Here is a 24,786-nt window from a genome sequence, read left to right on the forward strand (position 1 = left end):
TGAAGATTGAGAATGAACAGGGATGAATGCCTGAGTTAGGAAAACAGAGGCTTGGTCAGGGGGAGGTGAAGGGATAACAGGAGAGAAGAAATAAGCAGAGTCAGCTGGAATTAAGTACCTAGGAACCAGGAAAGCTTGAGAACAAAGGAGCTGTGTAGAAATAAAAGGGCAGAGCAGGAAACAGCTTATGCTTTGACCAAGATATATGGTTCATATGTACATAGCAATATTTCCATGCTACTTGTTCCTTATTTCCAAATATTTGTAATACATGTCTGTTTATCCTTTGTACAGATCTCATTTTATTTAAATAATAATTTTCTAGCTCATCCCTACTTGTAGTTTCTTTAATTTTTGCATTACCTTTTGTTCCTGAACAAAACAAAATAGGTATTAAGTAAAACAATATGTTTTAGTTGAATCTAAGAATTTCTTGACTATCAGGGTGATAAACACTGGTATGGATCACCAAAGGAGGTTGTCAGTTCTATAGTCTTCTCTCTTGGATGGTTTAGACTGATCATAGGATTATAGCTCTAGAATTGGAAGAGATCTGAGGAAAGCAACCCAGTTTAGGAGATACTGTAACTTTTGCAAACATTTTTTAAATTCATTTTTTAAGATATAGATTATGGTCTGCATTTATCTTGTATAGGGTGAAAGATATAAATGGGGAAATGCACTGTTCTTTAAAAAAAAGAAAAATCATCATTGGTTGTTTCCAGAGTTGTATGATTTGTTCTGTGGATGAGAAATAGAAACATTTCTTTCACTTGGATAAAGATTTGTTTATAAAATCTATATGTTACATGTTATTTTTCTTTACCATGACATAACTAAATCATTCTTAAACTCTTTTAATCTAAAAATGATTCCAACTAATTAACATAAATCAAGTTTTGTAATTGTCTTCACATTTATCTTTTATTATAGGAGCAATTTACGGCAATGAGAGATCTGTATATGAAGAATGGCCAAGGGTTTGCACTAGTATATTCTATTACAGCTCAGTCCACATTTAATGACTTACAGGACTTGAGGGAACAGATTTTACGAGTTAAAGATACAGAAGATGTAAGTAATACTTTTTTATCCCCTCTGAGCGCTAAAATCTTTCTGTGGTTAAATAAACAAGTTTCTTTTTATCAGTCAATTGTACAAAGAGTTAGGTATTCTGAAGAGTATTAAAGTATAAGACTCACAATAATGAAGAATGAGATCATATATAATAAGGTACTTAATTGTACTATGCAGATAATTGTACTAGTGTAATTGTTAGGTTCCCTAAAAGACACAAAAAAGAATTGAAGAAAAGAGATACTACTATAGGTGAGAGCTATTAAGGAAGGTTTCATAAAGAGGGTCAGTGTTTAAATCCCCAAACTAGAAGCATAATTAATGTCTATTAATAATAATAAGGGGATTATTTTTATAATGAATTAACTAGGTTTAAAATTTTTGAACATGCTATCTTTTCTCTTGTATAGTCAGAATGATAATGACTTTATTAGGTAGTTAAACTTTTAGGTAGATAGTTAAGTACATTTTTATATGAATTGGTTAGGACTTGGCAGAGTTAAAATTTATGTCAGGTTAACTCTGTTTTGAGCTATAAAGAACTTCTCTGTGATATAAATTAGAAAATAAAAATCTGTTTGTACCTTGCCTTTTATATTCCATGATTTTATGTTCTGTGTAATTATTAATCATGGGATCCCCATGTGTCTGCTCAGATCTTTAACCTTGGGTATTGTTGAATGAGGGAAAAATTTATATGACTATAACCAACCATGACCTCATGAATAAGATATCTTCTTTCTTATGGTTAATTCACACAAGAGGTTTAAAACCTATGGTTTTATGCTGAAATAAGATAGTAGTATAAAAATGCATTACTAATGTTAAAGGCCAGAAACATTGTTCCTCTAGAACACAACAACAAAACAAAAAAAAAAAACAAAGAAATACAAATCTTATTTTCTTTAATGAGAATTGAATTATGGATTACTGAAATGTTTTGTGTTTTTTTTTTTCCCTGAGGAAATTGGGTTAAGTGACTTGCCCAGGGTCATACAGCTAGGAAGTGTTAAGTATCTGAGAACAGATTTGATTTCAGCTTCAGGGCAGCTCTATAGCTGCCACAATGTGTTTATTTTTTAATGAAACTTTTTTCCTAGAATTTTTTCCAAGTGAGCTCCCATCACCTCATACCATTCTTGTGTCTTATCCTAGTAATCATTATTACTATTATCATTATAGCACTTAGTATGTACCAGGCACTGAGAAAAAAGCTTTATATAATTTTTTTTTCTCATTTGAGCTTTACGACAACCTTTGAAATAGATGCTTTTATTGTTCCCATTTTACAGATAAGGAAACTGAGGCAAACGGAGGTTAAATGATTTGCCTGGGATCACATAATTATTAAGTATCTGAATCATCTTGATTCTAGGTCCAATACTTTTGGATCTAGTTGCACCATTTAGCTACCTTACTAAGACTATATAATATAGTAATAAGGAAGAAAGAAAAAGGATATGGAAATAAGCACTAATGTGTGTACTGTGTGCCAATCACTGTAATAAGCATTTTTCAAAAATTATTTCATTTGATCCTCTTAATAACCCTTTGGAGTATTATACAAGGACAATATTTCTGGATTATTTCATGTATAGAAAGCAAAACAGTCAAGCTGCATGCAAGCAGATTTTATTTTTATTGTTATTACTTTCTGATCTTCTTAAACAAGCCTTTAAATTTGGGCTGCCAGACAGATTCTAGAAAAACAGCACCCATGATTCAGTGGGTCCTACTACTGTTGAACAAATAATGAACTTGAATGCTATGTCATATATAATAGGGGTTCTTAACCTGGATTCCATGAAGCTGAAAAGGAAAAACAGTTGCAGCTTTATTTTCACCAACAGAAATAACATTTATTTCAATTGTTAATTTTTAAAAGAATATTCTGAAAAGAGAAGAGGTCACAAACTTCCCCAAACTGCCAGGGGAAGCCAGGACACAGAAAAACTTAAGAACTCCTGTCCTGTGTATCATAGAGTTAGCATTAAAAGATACCTGATAGGCAATCTTATTTAATGCCATTTTACAGATTAGGAAACTGAGGCCCAGAGTGATGAAATGAACCTAAGATGATACCAGTAGTAAGAAAACTATTCTAGTATTCCAAGTCCTCTGGCTTCAAATTTTTTCCTATGGCTTTATACTTAACCTGGGGATATTTGGGTGAATAAAAAAAGACTTAATTGCTGGCTTGGGGAAGTAAGGTTGGACTTGATCTGCTGGTTCTTGTGTAGTCACCTGACAAGTGACATTGTCATTTGTCATCTTGTGTCAGGCTTACTTCTGATTGTGGATATTCAGCTTATTTATTTTCTGTTTATATACACACAGACCCCCTGGGATTAAACTGCTTTTATTAATAGTGTTTTCCCCTCCTGGTCAGCAGTAGTTGGCTGTTTTGCTAAAGCAGCTTAAGAGCTCTACTTTCTTCTGACTCTCTTGCATTTGCAGTTTATCCAGCTTAGTGTAGGATGTGACCATGCCACAGAAGAGTTGAAGTATAAGTTTAGGAGCAGACATGTGCTAAGAACTTTAATTTTCTCATTTGAGAAAAAAATCTCCCCCCACCCTTTTGCCTGTTACCCTTGGTAGAAGAATATTTACCTAGAATTTTTTTTTTAATATTAAGATTTAAATTACTACTTTTGAGAGATCACTCTTAGGCATATATTGTAGTAGCATTTTTAATCATCTTTTATCTTAATTTAGAAAGAATTGTAGTTCATTTAGCCTGAATGCTAAATTTTTATTAATATTTAGGTAAGAATGCATATACTCTTCCCAAAACTGTTCTGTGTGGAATGTTGAACTGCATGTATTTATTGCCCTAAAAATATAATGAAATGGTGCTATTTACATTTGGTAGATTGATGTTTTTCATACTATAGACTTTTGGTTTAGTTTTGCTTTGGAACATCTTAAAATGTTGCTATGAGATTTGTTTATATGGTCATGATCGAGTATGCTAGATTAGAGCTAGTTACTAGAGTAATAAAAAGTGCACTGAAATTTGCTTTTTTATATTTGGCTGTATATAATCTTGAAAAGCTCATCTTTGAGCTTTAGTTAAAGTTGAATTTTTGATTTTTAAAATATTGTGGAGGTTGGGTGATAGGATTTGTATCTCGAGAAACTAAACTTACAAGTTTCTATCCACTGAGACTTTCTGCTTAGATTTAATTATTAATGATTCAAAAGTTTCTGCACATAACAGATTGATGAGTAGGTGGCTCAGTGAATAGGGAGCAAGGACCTGAATTCAAATTTGGCCTCAAATACTATCTGTGTGTCCTTGAACAAATCATTTAACCCTTTTGGCCTCAGTTTCCTCATCAGTAAAATTAAAAGGAAGTAGCACTCCAGTATCTGGGCCAAAAAAATCCCCAGTGTGATCAGAAAGATTTGGACATGACCTAAATGACTCCAACCACAATCATATACGGGAATTTTAGTGTTGCCATAATAACTAGGTAGGTATATATTTCTCTTCTACTTTGGACTTGTATTAAAAGCAGACACAAAGGCTCAGTCAAATTTTATCTAAATTTCTGGCATTAGGATAAGTAGTTCCTATGTTGATATTCATTTCAGTGTTTTTTTCTTCAGGTTCCAATGATTTTGGTTGGCAATAAATGTGACCTGGAAGATGAGCGAGTAGTTGGCAAAGAACAGGGTCAGAATTTAGCAAGACAGTGGTGTAACTGTGCCTTTTTAGAATCTTCTGCAAAGTCAAAGATCAACGTTAACGAGGTAAAGTTTAGTTGCTAAGATATGCAAATATATGTCTTGCTTTTTCCTTTGCTAGCTGCCAAAATCTAAAAATTGCTTTTTAAAATATTTTTTCTCTTTCTAAGTAATCTGAATTTGAACCATTTTCTAGAACATCTGGGTAAATTTCTAGAAACTATATATTTACGGAGAGTTATCTAACGTGGACACATATTTTTGGTTCAGTTGAAAGAACGTAGAAGCTTTCATTTACCTTTGTTGTAAATGTCCTCTAAATAACATATCACTTCTGCCAAAACTGTCCCATGAAGATTTATATTGAAATAAATTCCTTTCCAAATATCATCTATAAATTCTTTGATTATGAAGTCAGGGAGAGAGTTAAAAGAAAGCGGTCTTTTAAGCCAGATCACTACAATTTGTCCATTCATGCTGTGTTCTGGGAGACCACACAGTCTTACTCAGAGTACTCCTGGCTAGGGATACCATAATTCCAGAGAGGAAATGTATGTGAATACACTTAATCATCTTGTAGAAATTATTCACCCAAATCATTCAGGCATGATCTAGTAGGTACATGAGCCCTTTCCTAGTTCCTGAACTCTGGACTACTCTTCATTGAGAACGTAGCTCTTGTCAGTAACACTGTCCTGGGGCCAAACTCTGCCAACTCCATAATATACTGCCTGGGTTGAGTTGGGAGTTTCTACAACAGGTGCCTTAGACACAGCTTGATGCTTTAGGAGAGAAGTTTCTAGGGCCCAGAAAAAATGAATATGGCATTCAAGTGTCTCCATAGTGCCATAAATGTAAATCCTGGGCCACCAAAGCAAAAATCTGAGAGAGAACCTTCTTGACTTTGTTCTTTTCAAAGTAAACAGACCTATAACAGAGAAGGGCTCTTTGCAAGCTGTACACGTCTTGGTTTGATTGGTGCTCATATGTGCCTCAGACCTGCTAAATAAACCTAAAGTGATATCTGAGATGTCTGAGTCTGTTTACGGCATTGCCATTTAAAGGAGTGGTTAAGCTCCAATATTAAGGTTACTGTTTCTTCCTGGCTTTAGATACTGCTTTTGATTTGTTTGTACTCTCTAGAATTTCCTTAATTTATAATTATTGCTCTGACTTCTCTTGGCCAGAATTCCCTGGACCTCTTTAAGCATTTGGCAAAAAGAGTTTCTAGCTTTCTACCAATTGTCAGTTCCTTTTCTCTTCAGTCATGAATATTGAAACTTGCCTTTTGTAGAAAGCTATATTAACAAATGATAAAAATAGGAAATTAATAGGTCCTATATTCTTCATTAGCTGTACCTATTGTTCTGTTTATTGCTGAGTATTTATTAACTCTGATATTCCCTTTTGTGAAATCATAATGTGGGTTTGGAGGTCTTGAGAGTTATTAATAATCCTCAGGAAATAAAAATATATATATATATAGCCATATTTATGTCTCCAGTAGACAGTGATTAAATCAGTAAGCCTCTCTGGATAAGAGTTCCCTCTGAAGTCATGAAAATGCCTTGCAAGAATTCTCTTCCATTTGAGACTCATGTTTCTACAATATAATAACTATTGAAAAATTTTTTAAGGACAAGTAGTTAATATGTTGATGCTCATTTTTATTTTTTTTCCCTCAGGTTCTAATGATTTTAGTTGTCAGCAAATATGATCTGAAATAAACTACATTAAACACACTAAAAGATGTTTTAACTTGATTAAAAACAGGAATTTCATGCAAATGGTTTTTCACAATTTAATTATTTGGATCATTTATGATTCTTTCATTACAACTTAAAAATTCTATATAAGGTCCTCACTTTGAGTATTTTACTTTGATGCTGGAACTTTCTGCTCATATTTAATACATAGCAAATTTTGTGGCTTCCTAGGTATCTGTACAGATATATGAGCAGCAGATTGAAATTACCTCAAACACTTTTAAACTTTTTCTTTTTTTCAGACTGCGTCATTAATGCTTTGTTTATCAGTTTACACAAACAGGAATACTCCAACTTCTATGGAGAGCTGACTACTTCATTCTGAAGCCAACATAAGAAATAGAACCCATCCCAATTTAGACTTAGGGAGAAAAAATACAAGACTTCACTTCTGTTTTTCTTTTGTCTTTTCACTTAGCAAGGAGGAGAGACTTCAGATTATTGCAAGTGATTTCATACTTCCAAAAGTATTAATTTTAAATTTCACCTTTTAACTTCATCTACCTACCATGGAACTCTGTTACACTGAGGTAGAAAGAATTTTTTCAAAGAAAAAACTTTAAATGATACTTTGAAAACATATTTACCTGGATATTATCCTCTCACTTCACAGTATTGTAAGAATCAAATTACTGTAACCTCAACAATCCATTCTCCACACAGATAAAAAAATCTCTCACCCTTTCATTTTTCTGTTCGAGACCCAGCAGAAAAGGGGCAAATACTGTTTGAAGAGGGAGCATGATCAAAAGTCACCTGAAACAGAGTAGATCAGTCAGTAAATTAACTCCCTCTCCCCCTCTCTCTCTCTTTCTCCCTCTCCCCCTCTCCCCCTCTCCCCCTCTCCCCCTCTCCCCCTCTCCCCCTCTCCCCCTCTCCCCTTCTCCCCCTCTCCCCCTCTCCCCCTCTCCCCCTCTCCCCCTCTCTCCCTCTCCCCCTCTCCCCCTTTCCCTCTCCCCCTCTCCCTCTCCCTCTCCCTCTCCCTCTCCCTCTCCCTCTCCCTCTCCCTCTCCCTCTCTATATCTCTCTCTATATATCTCTTTCTCTCTTTCTTTTGGATTTTGTTTATTTGTTTTAGAGAAATTGATATACAGGTACTTATATATAGTGAAGTGATCTAGGATTTAACCTATGTGGTGTGTTCTCCTAATATACATCTCTTTCTGTTAGATGATACCCCTGAGTTGTGGCTGAATATTTCCCCTCCTTTAGTGATGACCATATCTGAAGGTCTCTTTGCTGGCTTTGGATAGTGTTTGCAAACAAGTCTTTCCCATGTTTAGACTTAAAGCTTGTGGTGCTTCAAGAACTCAGCAGAGCTTCTGCTCTGCCAGAATGTCCTCTTTGTGGCACACTGAGGCTTTTTTCTTTTACTGGTTCTGTGATTTCATTGGCTTAGGAAACTTTTAATGAGAAAACACCCTCATCTAATACAGCTCTGCTCCTGCTCTGCAAGTCCTCTTAAAGAATTGCCTAAGGCATTGAAAGGTTCAATTATTTGTGTGGGGTCACACAAGTTATAGGTGTCAGACATGGAACTTGAGCTAGTAGTCTTCCTTGACTCCAAGGCTGGCTCCTCTACACTATACCATCCTGCCTGGGAAGGCATTGAGGCTATTAGAATTAAAATATGTGCTTCTGTGAAATTTAAGGAGGAGATGTTAGAATTTTGTCCTAATTTTGAAAATTCCATAAATGGAATAAGAAATCAGTATTTCTGTGTCCATTTAACTTAGTCCAACTTATTAAATCTGATAGTTTTCTAGTTTTCCATCACCCATTTATTTTTGATAATTAAAATCAAACAGTAAAGAGTCCTATGTTCCAAACCAGAAATACCTGATAATTAGGCTTACAATTGTGTTTTTAGACAGGATTTCAAATTGTAGATGGCGTTTACCCATACTAATTCAACAAAAGTAATTGTTCTTGCCTCCTCCCTGCCCTCATTAGAAGTTTTAAAAATTAACATTCCATATCGCGTAAAGTTTCTTGTTAAATTTCCAGTAAGTCCATTTAATTAAGTGTAATGGTTTCCTAGTTTCTCAGCACCTCCTTTTCTTAATTCATTTGTCAGTTGATGACGAAGAATTATATTCTGCACTATACCATAAGCTTTGCTGTATATTCCGTCTCCTGAAAGTTTTGACACTTTCTGAGATAACCCCCTTTATGACAATGATGTAAAGTACATATGTAAAAGAAAGCATGTCAGAGGGATATGTTTTTATAGAATGAATTTTCATATATTAATTGACTAAGTGCCTATTTTCTTTTTTTCCTTTAGATATTTTATGACCTGGTCAGACAAATAAATAGAAAAACACCAGTGGAAAAGAAGAAACCTAAAAAGAAATCCTGCCTGCTGCTTTAGACCCCATCATGCAGCAGCTCTGAGCCAGGTAAGATCATAGGGATCTTGGGGGATGAGTTGATACAGGTGAATAGCATCAGTTCTTTGCCCTGCCTGAAAGCACCCACCCTTCTGCCTTAGTGAAATGTTGCTGGTATTTTCTCATTTCCATAACATCATGTCCTTTCACCCATCTCAAAGTGAAGGCTCAAAAAGATTTTTGCTGTTCTAGAGAAAAGGCTGAGAATTAAGCAGCATTAAAGTGAGAAAACAGCAGCTCCCCAGAAAAAGCAAGGGTGAAACAAGCTTCCAAGAACCATATAACATAGCCAGCTTTGATTGAAGTGTTCTTTGAGTAAATAAATTATTTATTCTCCAAAACTGACACATTTACCAATGGTATTGCATTAATAGAAAAGGAAATGGATGAAACTCTTTTCCCCATCGTTCAATGCCCCTATCTCGGCATTGAAAGACCTTTCCATTCATAGTGTTAACCATCAGCCATCAAAGATTTTGTACAAATCATCTCTTGTAAGGCCTATTTTGTCTGCTTTTCAAATAAATTTATCTGAGAACATCTGAACAACTTCTGACTTCAAGTGTCATGTGTACTATTTTAAGGGAACTTTCTGAGGAAAAGTTTATCTACTTGGCTAGAATTTGGGTTTTATGAACCTACTTGTTTTTTTTAATGCTTATGTCATTTCTCTATATAATTTTACTTCTCAGCTATCAATATTATAAAATAATCCACTACCTGGAAAGAAATTTTTATAGTAATGTTTTGGAGAGAGTTAACATCTAAGCTTCATTTTTTAATCATTCATTCATTCATTCATTCATTCAATTATATGATTCCTTAGAAGCTTGAATCAATCAGTAGGCATTTTATTAAGTGCCTGCTATGTTCCAGCCACACTCAGCTAAACACTAAGCAATCTTCTAAAACCTGCTAAAACCTGGGATATGTGAACTTGGCAGGGGTTGAGCATAGGAGGGAAATTTATTTTGGCATGGTTTCTATTGTAATTCTATGTATTTTATTTCATTCATTTAAAACCATTCTTCTGGGAAGGGAGTCATAGGCTTTATCAGACTGCCCAAGAGATGTATAGCACAAAAATGGTTAAGAACTTTTATCTAAAAATAATTAATTCCTGTAACAGAAGTACTTCTGTTTTTTTTTTAAAGGCGGTAGCTAAGAGAGGGAAGCCATCCCACTAAGTTTAGAGACTATCATCACCAAGTTATCCGGAGATTAATGAGTATTTTGATTATAATTAAGTCTCAAAAAATGTCTTAATGTCTTGAAGTTGTTAAGGATTTTCAGCTGATGTCAATAGAATAGCCATACTAGGGGGGAAAATATCACAAATCCTTATAGGAAGGAGAAACGGCCAGTAAATACAATCTTCTGAACAGTAACTAATTCTCTTTAGTCACGTTTATTAGAAAGGTTAGCATTTAGCCAAAGCTTAGCTATATGGCTTTTAGTGAATTCCTGCTTCATGCTTCAAGTAGCAGCCCTTGAGTTAATGTTACTATTACTTCAATGTTTTTGGACAGGCCTGTGATCACAGTGGTGGTGGAAACTTCCTCTGCCATTCAGATTAACCACTGATAGTCTTAAAGAGTCTCCTGGGACACTGAGAAGCAAAGGGACTTGCCCAGCATCACATAGCCAGCATGTATCCCAAGGGGAACTGGAGGCTCGGTCTTCCTGACTCCCAGTGGCCTTCTATTCAATCCACCCTGCAATCTTCTCTCTTATATGAATTAAAAATGAATAAAAGTTATTTCAGTTAATATTGAATGTAAATGTTAAACATATATGCTGGCCACTGGTGACACAAAGATTAAATTTTTAAAATTGTCACTTCTTTGAAGGAGTATACATTCCACTGAGAGATATAACACATGGACACAGGTGTGTGTGTGTGTGTGTGTGTGTGTGTGTGTGTGTGTGTGTGTGTGTATGTATGCTTGTGCAAAGCTCCCAAGTCATACAGCTACCAAGTTTCATAGTTTGGTTTGAACTCTGATCTTTCTAACTTCATATATATCATGCTGTCCACAAGACCATGCAAACACACAAGAACTCTATGTGATAATGGTGCTTGTTTAGATCTTTGTAACTATCATCAGGCACTGCCTCAGTTTCCTCATCTGTAAAATGGAGGAAGTTATTATATTTACCTCCCGAGGATATTATGAGGATCAAATAAGATGTTTGTAAAACATTTAGTGAAAAGTGCCAAGCACATAGTAGGTGCTATATCAAATTTAGCTGTTATATGAAAAAATAAGATAAGTAAGCAGACTTGTAAGTAAACCTGAGAAGGGCTAGAATGATTAAAGATTGTTTCATTTTTTGCACCTATAATATCCTCATTGTCTAGCATAGTGCCTGGCATGTTTAACAGATATTTGTTGAGTGATTAAATGCCAATCTAAGAAGTTTGTATTTTATTCTAAAGAGCCATGAACACTTCTTTAATGGCAGAAGAGAGGGGAAGGAGCTCCATGTTGAGACAAGCCTAACAGCCTTGTGGAAACTATGTGGAGGAGGGCAGCTAGATGGCACAGTGAATAGAGCACTGGTCCTAGAGTCAGGAGGACCTAAGTTCAACTCTGGCCTCAGACAATCAACACTTCCTAGCTGTGTGACTCTGGGCAAGCCATTTTAACCCAGATTACCTTGGTCTCCCTTTCTCTTCCCTCCATCCCTCCAAAACAAAACAGGGAGGCTATTAGCAAAAGTGTCTAGACAAGAGATAAGCACCTGAAATAGGGTGGTTGTTGTATGAGTGAAGAGATGCTGTAGAGGTAGAATTAAATTGGTGCTGATGGATATTCAGCATTTTCTTCCTTAGATATCTTGCTTAAATATTGCTATAGCTTAATGACTTTAAATTTAAGTATTTGTAAAACAGCATCTTGGAGTTTCATTTGTATAATAAAGTATATATATTCCCTTCCCCTTTGATTATGGATTTAAAATTGATTAGCCAATTCTACTTAAGTCTGATTCATGCAGATATAATTTCCCCTTAAATTTAGTGGAAGAGGAATTCTTTGCTGGCCTCTTATGATCCCATAAATTGTTTTGTTGTACAGGAAAGATTTTAGCTTAAGCAGAAAGCTTTGGGAATAGACCCATTCTTTAGCTCTGAAAAACTCTACTGTTTATACTTTCACTTTACTATGGATATTCAGGAAGTACATCTGCTTTGTATGAGCCTTATCTGTACTGATAAATATGTATGTTTTCTCCTCTGTTAGAATGTAAGCTCCTTGAGGGCAGGGATCATTTTTGTACTTTAAACCTGTAGCATTCAGCACACTACCCTATCTAATATGTCATAATAAATGCTAGTTGGAGATGAAAATATTTAGTCAGATCATAGCCATAAAGGCCTTTTTTGTTGTGTGCTTTTGCTATAATTGATTATTCATATTTACAGAGTGTAGTGCTGTCATCCATAAACACAAAACACCATGAATGAATAGAATTCCACTGTTTACAGAGTGATTTATTTGTTCGTTGGCTGGTTCTGGGAACCCTAGGTCAGAAATGACCACATGAGGGCAGCTACACCATCCTTCTGCCATGGGGTGTGCAATCTGTTGGTACAGGTCAATGGGGAGGATTCTCTGATGTAATCCATTCCAAGGTTCAGCATCTTCTGTCTAACCTGTCACTTTATTTGAGTTTATGGGAATAGAAGAACTCAGATTCCTATCAAGATTATGCTGCATCTCATGCCCAGAAAAACTTTTCAGAGTCTTAAATTGGTTTTTTTTTTTGTTTTTGTTTTTGTTTTTTCTGAAAAATCTAGCAATTGAACAGGATTCCTTAATTGGGAAAGACCTCTCTTTCTTTTATTACATGATAATAATAAAAATAAATTTTGCATAAGATAACATATCCAGTTTTCTTTCCCCAAATGCCATCATATGAAATAAAGAAAAGATGAAGCAGTAAACATGAGGACAGCATAGTCACAGCTATTCTCAGATCCAGGAAGTCCCAGTTCAGGTTTCTCTCAGTTCTCCTGACTCTGTGATCCTGGCCAGGTCCGTTATCTTCTTAGTGTTCTAGGCATTTCCGCTTCAGAGAAGGTGCCAGCCTGTAAAGTGGAGGAAGCAAGCTGTCTGTCCTGAAAACACAAGCCATTTGTTAGGTCTCTCTGAGTAAATCTGATTTGCATATAAAAGGTTCATAGTGATGAAAAATCAAAATAGTCTTACTGCTTTTTATTGTATCCATTGGATTCCTAAGTTTCGTTGTATGAGCTCACCACATGTATCTAGATCTAGACACACGAACATATTTTACATCAGCTACAGTAATCTTGTACCATAGGCAAAACATGTCTTGTGTGTTTCAAGGACACATAGCCCTCTAGTGGTAGTCAGCCCAAATTGTGCTTTCTTTTTTCCTTGTTTGCGCCCTTGCCTTCTCTGTATCAAGAAATTAACTTTTTCTTTTGTTCCTATTCAAGATTACAGGAATGAAGAACTGTTGCCTAATTGGAAAGTGCCAGCATTCCAGACTTCAAAAAATACATTAATTAATTAACAACATACCTGAAGAGGCTTCTCCTGTTTTATATATTATGTGAAGAATCTAGATCTTATAATGGTTTGCACAAGTTCCCTGGAGAAAAAAATTGCTCTGTGTATATCTTTCGGAAAAATAAGACAATAGTATTTCTCCTTTGCAATAGCAGTTATAACAGATGTGAAAATAAATATACTTGACTCTAATATGATTATACAAAAGAGCATGGATGCATTTCAAATGTTAGGTATTGCTACTCTAATTAAACAATTTCATATTGACCTTTTTATCATAATTCCTCCCCATCAAGCACTAAAATGTTGAACCATTATACTTTATATCTATAATGATATAGGTATAGAATATGAAATTTCCCCACAAACTCACTGCAGCAAATAACTTTTTTGAGTCATTGACTTCATTTTATATTTAAAAAATTATGGAATATCATTCTGCCATTATATTCTAATTAAAATTGTTTGTGCATAATGCTTTGGAAAAAAATGGGTCTTTTATAGGAAAAAACTGGGATAACTGATTTCTATGGCTTTCAAAGCTAAAATATATAATATACTAAACCAACTCTAATATTGCTTCTTGTGTTTTACTGTCACAGATTAAATTACAGCTTTTATGAATGATTAAATTTTAGTACATTTTCATTTGGTTTGTGTGTTTTTGTTACTGTTCCACAGATAAGGAATTTTTAAAAAAAAATATGGACTGATTTGCTTGAAATGTAGCAATAACCCCTTCTTGCCCAGTACCTATATAACAGTTGATTGTAAGCCCTAATATTAATAGTTTCTCAAGAAACAGACTTAGACTCACAGTTCTAATATACTTAATCCTAATATACAGTAAAATACATTGGGCTACGTTAAACAATTTTGTATATTCTCTTGGATCTTAAAGATTGTATTCTACTGAGTAATCCCTGTGTACGTTATTTTTATATGTTAAAAAAAATTAATACTATGTCAGGGTATGACTTTTATTACTATGATCTTGAATTTTATGTGGTTTGTAATTTCATTGAAGGATTCTTTGATTTTACCATTGTTAATATGTAGGTCATGAGCTCAGGAATGAAGTGTTATGGAAAGCTTCTTAAGAGTTGCTTTGTAATAAGTTTGAGTTTATTCAGAAGAAAGGATTAGAGAAGGTTTAGAATCAGAAGATAAAGATGCATACTGCCTAACTGCTCTTATTTTTGATGGTATAAAAGCAACCATTTGGAAATTTGCTCATTTTAAAATTTATTGTGATATGTAGCAAGGTAAATTTATTTTCTTTTTTTTTTTCCCATCCTAATATTTTTCAGTTTTACAAAATTCAGGGAGTAGGTACAAGAAGAATTTGTCAGTATTACCTGTGTATTGTCCATGAAGCAACAACAGGCTCAGAGCATATTGGTGTTGGAATTATACTTGCTGTCCTATTGGGAGCAAAGGATAGGGTTAAGACATCCTCTGTCTTGCTATCCCCACTCCTCATGCTCCCCAACATTAAGTAGAAGACCAGTTCTAGCAAATCTCAAATATTGCTCAGGGATCTAGTTATAATTTTATTGAAAGCTATTATAAGGAATTTTATTGGAAAATAAGTGGTATTTTCTAGGGGTATAAATTAGCTCGCTGGTCAACAAATTGGTGTAACAATCAGGTTTGAAATGTAGGTTCTTACCAGCCTGAGAAACTGTGACTTAAAGAAAGCATTTAGAAATGTTGTTGTTTTCCCAGAAGTTCCCAATAAAACTAGTTTCCTAGCATCCTTCTTCTTCCACTGACCCAGTTATGCATTTGTCTTAGGTTGAGGTAAAACAAAGAAAGTGGGAAAGGTAGGGGTATGTAGTACTTCCAAATTAGGATGGAATGATTTTTTTATGAGGGACTCTGAAAATAGTGTCTTCATCTAAAACTAATCTTCTAGTGATTTCATTCTTAAATATACAAATATAAACAGCCTTCTTGTAAACGAGTAAAACTTTTAAGAGATGACCTTATTCTATGCCTTTTTGTAGTTGGTATGAACTTCCAAATTAGATGGAAGTAACTAACTAAATAAAAAGATTATAAATTGAGGTTACAGCCTGCTTGACTGCCAATGCCACTGCAGGCTCCTTTGGGGAAGCACAGGGTATTGCGAGTGGAGAGAGCCCGCACCTCAAAGGCACGATGTTTGGCTTTACCTCCTGGCTCCACCACTGGTCCAGGAAACACCTCGGCCACCGAAGTGTCTCTGCTCAGCTGGAAACCAGGGAATGATAATATTCGTGCTACCCAACTTTCCAAAGTATGAGCTGATGTAATGGATTTGAAACACTCCGTGGGTTTTACACAGTTTGTACAGATTTATATTATTTTGTATTTGTACTATTCCTTGGGTCATGTCTTCTGGATCCTTTTAGCTATGAGTTGGAACTTTGTGGGGCCAAAGGCACATATACTGAGAACTAAACACAAGCAACTGTTGTATTCGTGCCAGAGACACTTGCTGCCATCTTTGGAAGAATCTGATTGTGGGCAAAATGGGTTAAAAGGACATCTGTAAAATACACATTACATGCAGAGTAAAACCAGTTATAGGCTTCACCCACCAAAACCTGGCTGAATGTGTATTTAGAGGTGAGTGTTTATGAGAGAGAAAATATGAACAACGGTCCCCGCTGGCTGATTCTGTGAGAATGTGACATGGTATTAGAGTACCCATAGCAAGCTACATGATGCATCCAAAGTAATGCCATAGAAAGGTAAGTCTAAAGAACTTGGAATGTTTAGCCTGGGGAAAAAAAGATTAGGGAGAAAAGGATAGTTGTTTCAGATGTTTGAAGGCAATCATGGGGAAGACTGACCATGGGGCAAAGCTGGGAACAAATGAATCAAAGTTGAAAAGGAACAGATTTAAACTTGTTGAAAGGGGAAATTTCTTTCTTTTTATTTTTTTAAGCTTTCTAAACAAAGCTGGAGAATGAACTGCTCTGTTTAAAGGTTCTCTGCAGAGAAGTCCTCGATGACTTAGGGATATTATAGAAGGCATTCTTGTTCAGGTATGGAATAAGCTAAATGGCCTCTCAGGACCCTCAACTGAGTATTCTGAGATTACGGGAATTATAACGATGACCAGATTGTGGCTCTACTGTTTGAATATGATCACATGAAATATGCATGATAGTTTCCATTGAAGCTGAACTTGGCAAGAAGACCTGAATTCACATCTTGTCTTTGGTACTTGAAAGCTGTGGGACTTAGTCACTTAACCTTAACCTCACTCAACCTTGCTGTTACCTGAAAGGTAGGAGTTTGTCCCCCGTGGCCTCTGAGATTTTAATTCATAATTCTAACTAAAGGGCCTGGATAGTTCCTTTCAGCATTATGATTCTTACTAGGCAAGCATGAGAGGCTCCACTAGGTGGGGCTTCAGCATAAGTTAATGTGTCAGTAGGAATTCAAATGAAAGGACTTCTAAGAAACCAAATTAGTAGCAACTCTGATGCCTAGGGGTGTTGAATACCAAAAAATATGCCGTCTTCCTCTTGAATACTGCAGTCTAATTACAGGCAAAAAAAAAAGTTAGCAATATAAGTTAAACACAACTGTTCAGTGAGCTAGAGCCAACAAGTGTCTCCATGCATAAAGAAACGAGTATATCAGCACCAGACTAACATAGGCCCCATTCAAGTTTGGGAGAAAGCACGTTTGAAGGAGCTATCCACGGACCAGAGCTCAGGACCTCCAGTCCCTGCTCAGCTGCTACAGAATCACAGAATTTCAAAGAAGGAATTGGAAGGTTATTAAGGCCACCCACTGGCACACACCCAAGGAGGGATAATTCAGCTTGTTTGAAGATAAGCAAAAAGACTGCCCCCTAAGGCAGCCTGTTCTTCTCTGGGACAGCCCTAATTATTCTGAGGATTTTCAAGACTAGATATGCTTCTGGAACTTCCACCCACCATTCCCATTTCTGCCCTCAGAACCAACTACGGTGGCCCTTGTAATATCTGAAGACAACTACCATGTCTCCTCTAAGACTTCACCAACCTACATGCCCCTTTACTCCAATTAATTCTCAGATATCTAGAGCCCTTGTGCTTGCTCCATTCTGGTGGTTCTCTGGCTATTCAGCTTATCTAAGATGGTCCTAAACTGTAGTCCCTAGAAAAGAACCGCCGGCTCTAGAGGTGGTCTGCCAGAGCAGGCCACATTATGCAGACTAAAATTTCATTAGTTTTTTGGGCTCTCATCTTACACACTGTTAACTTGTTGAGTTTACAATCCATAAAACCACTGGATCTTTTTCAATATAAATTGCTGATTTATCTCCCTGAGGATGTAATGGCAAAACTGATTTTTTTGAACCCAAATGTAAGAAGTTAATATTTATTTCCATTGAATTTCATGTTAATGATTTGTCTAAATTTTATTGTATAATTCATTGCTGAGTTGTTTTCAGTTGGTTTTGACCGATCCTATTTGGGGTTTTCTTGTCAAAAGATACTGGAGTGGTTTATCATTTCCTTTTTTAACTAATTGAGGAAACTGAGACAGAGTCAAATGACTTGCTGGGGAAGGTAGATGCTATTATTAGCCCTCTTTTACGAGATGGCAAAACTGAGGCAGAGGTTGCTCAACTCCAAAGTGTCTGAAGCCAAATTTGAATTCAGAATCTTTGGATCCTGGTGGTGGGGGGTGTGAAATTGTGTTCCCTTTTAAACTGTAAAATTAACACTCTGAAACTCTGTTCCCTTTTGATCTTGGAGCCGCAGGCCCTCCTGGGAAAGCCTATCTCCCCAGACAAGTTATTCAATCAGAAATCTTGGTCAAAAGCAACCTATTGATCTTTTGGGGATGCCAGGCCCTTTCAGGAAATTCCAATTGGAGATCTAGGCCTGGGGACTTTGGCTTTCTTTTCAACCTGAAACCTGAGCCTCAAGATTCCTTTTTAAAGGGCAATTTCTGAACTCATTCTTTGCAGAAAGTCCAAAGTAGGACCTTGCCCACTGAGAAGGCATTCTCTTCTCAATGCCAGCCTCCATTTCTGTAATAGGTCTTTGCCACTAAAGAAGTCAGTCTCTTAGCAGAACTGGCTTACTGTCCAACAATAAACTTTCATTTTTGCCATTACTATTTCGGGATCTGTGAATTCTTTCACAAAGAACCTGCACCTCCGACCAAAAGGGGATTTCCACAATTCTCTGCACTGCCACTAACCTCATCAGTGGGTCATCCAAAGATGTTAGCTATCATTACAGCTTTATGTCACCCACAGACTTGACAAGTATTCCATCTATACCTTTATCTAAATCATTAATAACATTTTTAAAGGGCACCAAATCAACCACACAAGTCCCTGAGGCATTCCACTGATGATGAGCTTTTAAGCTATTATCAAATATTAATGATTATTCTTTGAATCTGACCTTTTCACCAGTTTTTTTTTTAGTTTATTAATTTTTTTATATTGCCTAAATTTCCTTTGTATTTTTATTCCTCCCTCCCAGAAAAGATTTTTTTTTTTAAGGGGAAGGAAAAAATCAGCAAAACTAATCAATAATTATTTAAAAGGAGAAAGAAAGTTAACTTGGTCTGACCTGCTCCTGATGAAGCCACATTGGTTTTCTTTGACTGCCTCAGTTCCTCTTCTATCTGTTCGATTCTTTAATTACTATATGTTTTAGAATTTGCAAGGAATCAAAATCAAGCCCTCATGGAATGGTCACTTTTTAAAACTGCAACATTTGCCCTTCCATACTTCAGTATCCTCTGATTTCTCTGTGATCACTGACAGTGGCTCAGAATCCTATTCTCCAGAGTCTTTGGTATCTGATTAAATTCTTCTAGACTAAGTGATTTGAATTCATCCAGACACTCCTATAGTGCCCTTTTTTTCATACTGCTTATTAATTTATTATCCTTTTACTCAATCACTCAAAGTTACTGAGTACCTACTATGTTCCAAGAACTCTGCTAAGCCTTAGAGATACGAAAAGAGAAATATAGTCCCTTTGAGCCTAAAGCACTTTGGAAAATCAGGTCTTTGATTAATTTTGATTCCTTCAAGGTTTGTAGTTTATCTTTTATATGGTTATCCCCCCCCCCTTCCTTTTGCTATTTCTTGGTGTTTAAACAGTGATTTCTGCCATGGGCTTACATGGGGGATGGGGAGAAACAAGACAAAAAACTATGGTGTTTTCCATTGTTTTCTATTGCAGAGCCTAGAATCATAAAATCATGCACTTTTAGAACTGGAATGGACTTTAGAGTGTCATCTGGTCCATCCCCCTCATCTTATACATACAGAAACAAAGGGACCAAAAGGACTGTGACTTGGTCAAAGTCATACAGCTAGTCCAGGGCAGAGGCAAGGTCTCCCTACTCCTATTCCTTGGTGCTCTTTCCACTGCCCTGTGATACCTCCTCTGTATTTAGAGGAACTTGAGAAAGCAGGTCAGATCAAATATTCGGATAAGCTGGTATCTATGACAAAACTAGAGTTACATGTAGAGGGGAAAATTTAGAAAGTTTTTAGAGGAGTAGAATTTACATTAATTAGTGTTGTAAGTAAGCCTTGTCATATCCATTCCAAGGTATTTCTCATGTCAGAACAGTCCTTGTCTCACTAAGAAACCTTGTCTTAAAGGTCAGGATGGCCAGAATATTTATTTGGCCAGGGTCTAGTTAGGCCCCTCTTTCGGGGAGAGAAATGAATGTGATCTTTGTGAGATGGCCTGACCGTTCAAGTTTTTTAAGAGGTGTCCTCCCTAAATGTAAAGAAAGCAAGTTTTTCTTGGAAACTGAAAACAGGACCTCATTGATGTCGAAGCCTTCCTCCAGCTATCCCATCTTGGACAGAAAGACTGTCTAGTCCAAGAAGCTTGGTTATTTTCCTTTCTGTCTTAAATATCCTCGTTAAGAACAGCTAGAGTTTCTCTAACTGGGAGTGTATCTGTTCTGTTTTCTAGGAAGGCAACATGGGTTCTGCCTTGCAGACACTGACAGTCGCTTTTAAAAGAGAATGGAAGATGCACAGTCTCAGGGCTTGTCAAGAAGATGCCTCCTGTGGTGGGTGGGGGCTCAAGGTGTGACATGTATCTTCTGCTAATTGCTTTTCTTAAGAGGCAGGAGCTTGGCTGCTGCTCTCCTGGGGGGAGCCCTTAATAAATCTTCCCATTTTAAGTACTGTGACTGTCTTGTTTTGATGGGTTGTTTTTAATTTTTTTTTTCAGCCTAGGGAATCTTCTATATTTGCAGAATAAGGAAAGATCTCTGTCTACCCAAAGGCTTTTCAAAATGACCAGGACTGAGCTTACTGGGAAAGTGGAAGTGACTTCCTGGCCCTCCCTCTGTTTGCCTTCCTCTCTAAGTCCTTCCTTTTAAATGTCTTTTCCCTGTTTCCCCCTTCCTTTCAAACTGATGGTCATTAAGGCACATGGTTAAAGAGATCTCAACAGGAAGCCCAATTTAGAGAAAGGGAAGAGGAGGGATGTGTATGAAATGCTTCATTTGCCACTACAAGCGGCTGCTCTGGTTAGATTACAGAAATGCCCAACAGTCTCTCTCCACATTAGTTTGACAAGGGCTTGCTCCACTCCCACCCTCCCTTGCACATCTCCTTGGCAGGCGTGTGTCACTTCTTACAATGTGGCAGCAGCCCCTCTTTGAGTGGGGTCTTTAACCGCCTCCCCAGGGGCAGACCTACCTTATTGTGTATGAGGAAGCTCGTGAAAAAGCTTTGCTCTCTCCACCCACTTTGGGCAAGTGCCAACTTTCCCACCAAAACCCCATCATTCAAACTTCCTTTGGCCTGGTGTAGGGGCAAAGGGAAGCCACCCCCCTGTTGTCTTCTGTCAACTCTGCTGTTATCATGCTAATGAAGCTCTTCCAGCTAAAAGCTGGGTAAGACAGTAGGAGAGGTTAGCTTTGGAAGAACTCATTTCACAGTCTCTGAGATGGAAAGGACCTCAGAAACCTCTGGGGTCACCTACTGGAACTAGTACCTCTGAGAAAACCCCAATAAATAATGATCCAGCCCCCAGGCATGGGGAGTCAGTGCAATCCCCTTTCTGGGCTAATTATTTTTATTATATCTTTATTTACAAAGCATATTCATGGGTAATTTTTTCAACATTAACCCTTGCAAAGCCTTCTGTTCCAAATTTTCTCTCCTTCCCCCTACCTCCTCCTCTAGATGGCAGGTAGTCCAACACTTGTTCAATATGTTAAATTATATGTTCAATCCACTATATGTATAAATATTTATACAGTTATCTTGCTACAAAAGAAAAATCAGATCTAGGAAAATTTAAAAAAAAATCTGAGAAGGAAAACAAAAATGCAAGCAAACAATAGAAAGAGTAAAAATGCTATGTTGTAGTCCACACTCAGCTGCCATAGTCCTCTCTTTGAATGTAAATGGTTCTCTTTATCACTGAACAACTGGAACTGGTTTGAATCATTTCATTGTTGAAGAGAGCCTGGTCCATCAGAATTGATCATTGTATAGTCTTCTTGTTGCCGAATACAACGATCTCCTGGTTCTGCTCATTTCACTCAGCATCAGTTCATATAAGTCTCTCCAGGCCTTTCTGAAATCATCCTTCTGATCGTGTCTTATAGAACAATAATATTCCATAACATTCATATACTATAATTTATTCAGCCATTCTCTAATTAATGGGCATCCACTCATTTTCCAGTTTCTAGCCACTATGAAAAAGGTTGCCACAAACATTTTGGCACATGTGGGTCCCTTTCCCTTCTTTAATATCTCTTTGGATTATAATCCCAGTAGCAACACTTCTGGGTCAAAGGGTTTGATAACTTTCTGAGAATAGTTTCAAACTGTTCCCTAGAATGGTTGGATCCATTCACAGTTCTACCAAAAATGCATCAGTGTCCCAGTTTTTCCACATCCCCTCCAACATTCGTCATTACCGTTTCCTGTCATCTTAGCCAATCTGACAGGTGTGTAATGATATCTCAGAGTTGTCTTAATTTTCATTTCTCTTATCAATAGTGATTTGGAGCACTTTTTCATATGACTAGAAATAGTTTCAGTTTCTTTGTCTGAAAATTGTTCCTATCCTTTGACCATTTATCAATTGGAGAATGGCTTGTTTCCTTATAAATTTGAGTCAATTCTCTATATTTTGGAAATGAGGCCTTTATCAGAGCCTTTGAATGTAACAATGTTTTCCCAGTTTATTGCTTCCCTTCTAACCTTGTCTCCATTGGTTTTGTTTGTACAAAACCTTTTTAACTTAATAAAATCAAAATTATCTATTTTGTGATCAATAATGACCTCTAGTTCTTTTTTGGTCACAAATTCTTTCTTCCTCCACAGGTCTGAGAGGTAAACTATCCTATGTTCTTCTCATTTATTTATAATATTTTTTATATCTAGATCATGAACTCATTTTGACCTTATCTTGGTGTACGGTGCTAAGTGTGAGTCAATGCCTAGTTTCTGCCAGACTAGTTTCCAATTTTCCCAGCAGTTTTTGTGAAATAGTAAATTCTTATCCCAAAAGTTGTGGTCTTTGGGTTTATCAAACACTAGATTGCTATACTCATTGATTGTTTTGTCCTGTGAACCCAACCTATTCAACTGATCAACTGATCTATTTCTTAGCCAATACAAAACAGCTTTGGTGACCACTGCTTTATAATATAGTTTTAGATCAGGTACAGTTTTTTCTTTTGGTTGTTGTTGTTAGTTCCCTTGAAATTCTTGACCTTTTGTTCTTCCAGATGAATTTTGTTGTTGTTTTTTTTCTAGGTCAGTAAAATAGTTTCTTGGGAGTCTGATTGATATAACACACTAAATAAATACTGTCATCTTTATTATATTCATTCGACTTCTCCAAAAACACTTGATATTTTTCCAATTATTTAGATCTGACTTTATTTGTGTGGGAAATGTTTTATAATTTTGTTCATATAGTTCCTGACTTTCCCTTGACAGATAGATTCCCAAATGTTTTACACTATTGATAGTTATTTTAAATTGAATTTCTCTTTGTATCTCTTGCTATTGGATTTTGTTAGTGATGTATGAAAATGCTAATGATTTATGTGGATTTATTTTGTATCCTGCAACTTTGCTAAAGTTGTGGATTATTTCCAATAGCTTTTTAGTTGATTCTCTAGGGTTCTCTAAGCATACCATCATATTATCTACAAAGAGTGATAATTTAATTTCCTTATAACCTACTCTTATTTCTTTAATCTCTGTTCCATCTCTTATTGCCAAAGCTAGCATTTCTAATATAATATTGAATAGTAATGGTGATAGTGAGTAACCTTGTTTCACCCCTGATTTTATTGGGAATGGTTCTAGTTTATCCCCATTACATATGATGCTTACTGATGGTTTTAAATAGATGCTACTATTTTAAGGAAAAGTCCATTTATTCCTATACTCTTTAGTGTTTTTAATAGGAAGGGGTGTTGGATTTTATCAAATGCTTTTTCTGCATCTATTGAGATAATCATATAGTATTTGTTAATTTGATTATTGATATAGTCAATTATAGTAATAGTTTTCCTAATATTGAACCAGCCCTGTATTCCTGGTGCAAATCCTACTTGATCATGGTGTATCATCCAGGGGATGATTTTCTGTAATCTCTTTGCTAATATTTTATTTAAGATTTTTGCATCAATATTCATTAGGGAGATTAGTCTTTAATTTTTTTTCTCTTTACCTGGTTTAGGTATCAGTACCATGTCTGTGTCTTAAAAGGAATTTGGTAGGAGTACTTCCTTCCCTATTTTTTCATATAGTTTATGTAATATTGGAGTTAATTGTTCTTTATATGTTTGGTAGAATCTTCATGTAAATCTATTTGGTCCTGTGGATTTTTTCTTAGGGAGTTGATTAATAGTTTATTCTATTTCTTTTTCTAAAATGGGACTATTTAAGCAATTTACTTCCTCCTCTGTTAATTTGGGTAATCTATATTTTTGTAGGTATTCTTCCAGTTCACTTAGGTTATCAAATTTATTGGCATAAAGTTGGGCAAAGTAACTCCTCCTAATTATTGCTTTAATTTCCTCTTCATTGGTGGAAAGTTCTCCCTTTCTAATGATTTGATTTTCCTTTTTTCCTTTTTCTAATCACTAAAGGTTTATCTATTTTGTTGGTTTTTTTTTTTCATAAAACCAACTCTTAGTTTTATTTATGAATTCAGTAGCTTTTTTATTTTCAATTTTATTAATCTCGCCTTTTATTTTTAGAATTTCAAGTTTGGTATTAGATTGGGATTTTTAAATTTGTTTTTTTTCTATCTTTTTTAGTTGCAAGCCCAATTCATTTATCTTCTCTTTCTCTCT

At 35.9% G+C, this 24,786-nt stretch overlaps 1 protein-coding gene across 4 annotated transcripts in view; it reads left to right on the forward strand.

The window, feature by feature from the left end:
- RAP1A (RAP1A, member of RAS oncogene family) overlaps positions 1-20,628 on the forward strand; it is a 108,173-nt gene extending 87,545 nt beyond the window's left edge. For 2 of the 4 annotated variants that reach the window (XM_074263058.1, XM_074263059.1), the window contains exons 5-8: positions 934-1,074; positions 4,690-4,833; positions 8,821-8,935; positions 13,395-14,115. In XM_074263058.1, coding sequence (XP_074119159.1) covers positions 934-1,074; positions 4,690-4,833; positions 8,821-8,907 — 372 coding nt within the window. In that variant the 3' untranslated portion in view covers positions 8,908-8,935; positions 13,395-14,115. Of the gene's footprint in view, positions 1-933; positions 1,075-4,689; positions 4,834-8,820; positions 8,936-10,455; positions 12,666-13,394; positions 14,116-20,414 lie in introns of those variants that run through there. The other 2 variants (XM_074263060.1, XM_074263061.1) reach the window with 2 other exon arrangements.
- The last annotated feature ends 4,158 nt before the right edge of the window (positions 20,629-24,786 follow it).

Source organism: Sminthopsis crassicaudata, chromosome 4, assembly GCF_048593235.1.
Source record: "Sminthopsis crassicaudata isolate SCR6 chromosome 4, ASM4859323v1, whole genome shotgun sequence".
Classification (NCBI taxonomy): domain Eukaryota; kingdom Metazoa; phylum Chordata; class Mammalia; order Dasyuromorphia; family Dasyuridae; genus Sminthopsis; species Sminthopsis crassicaudata.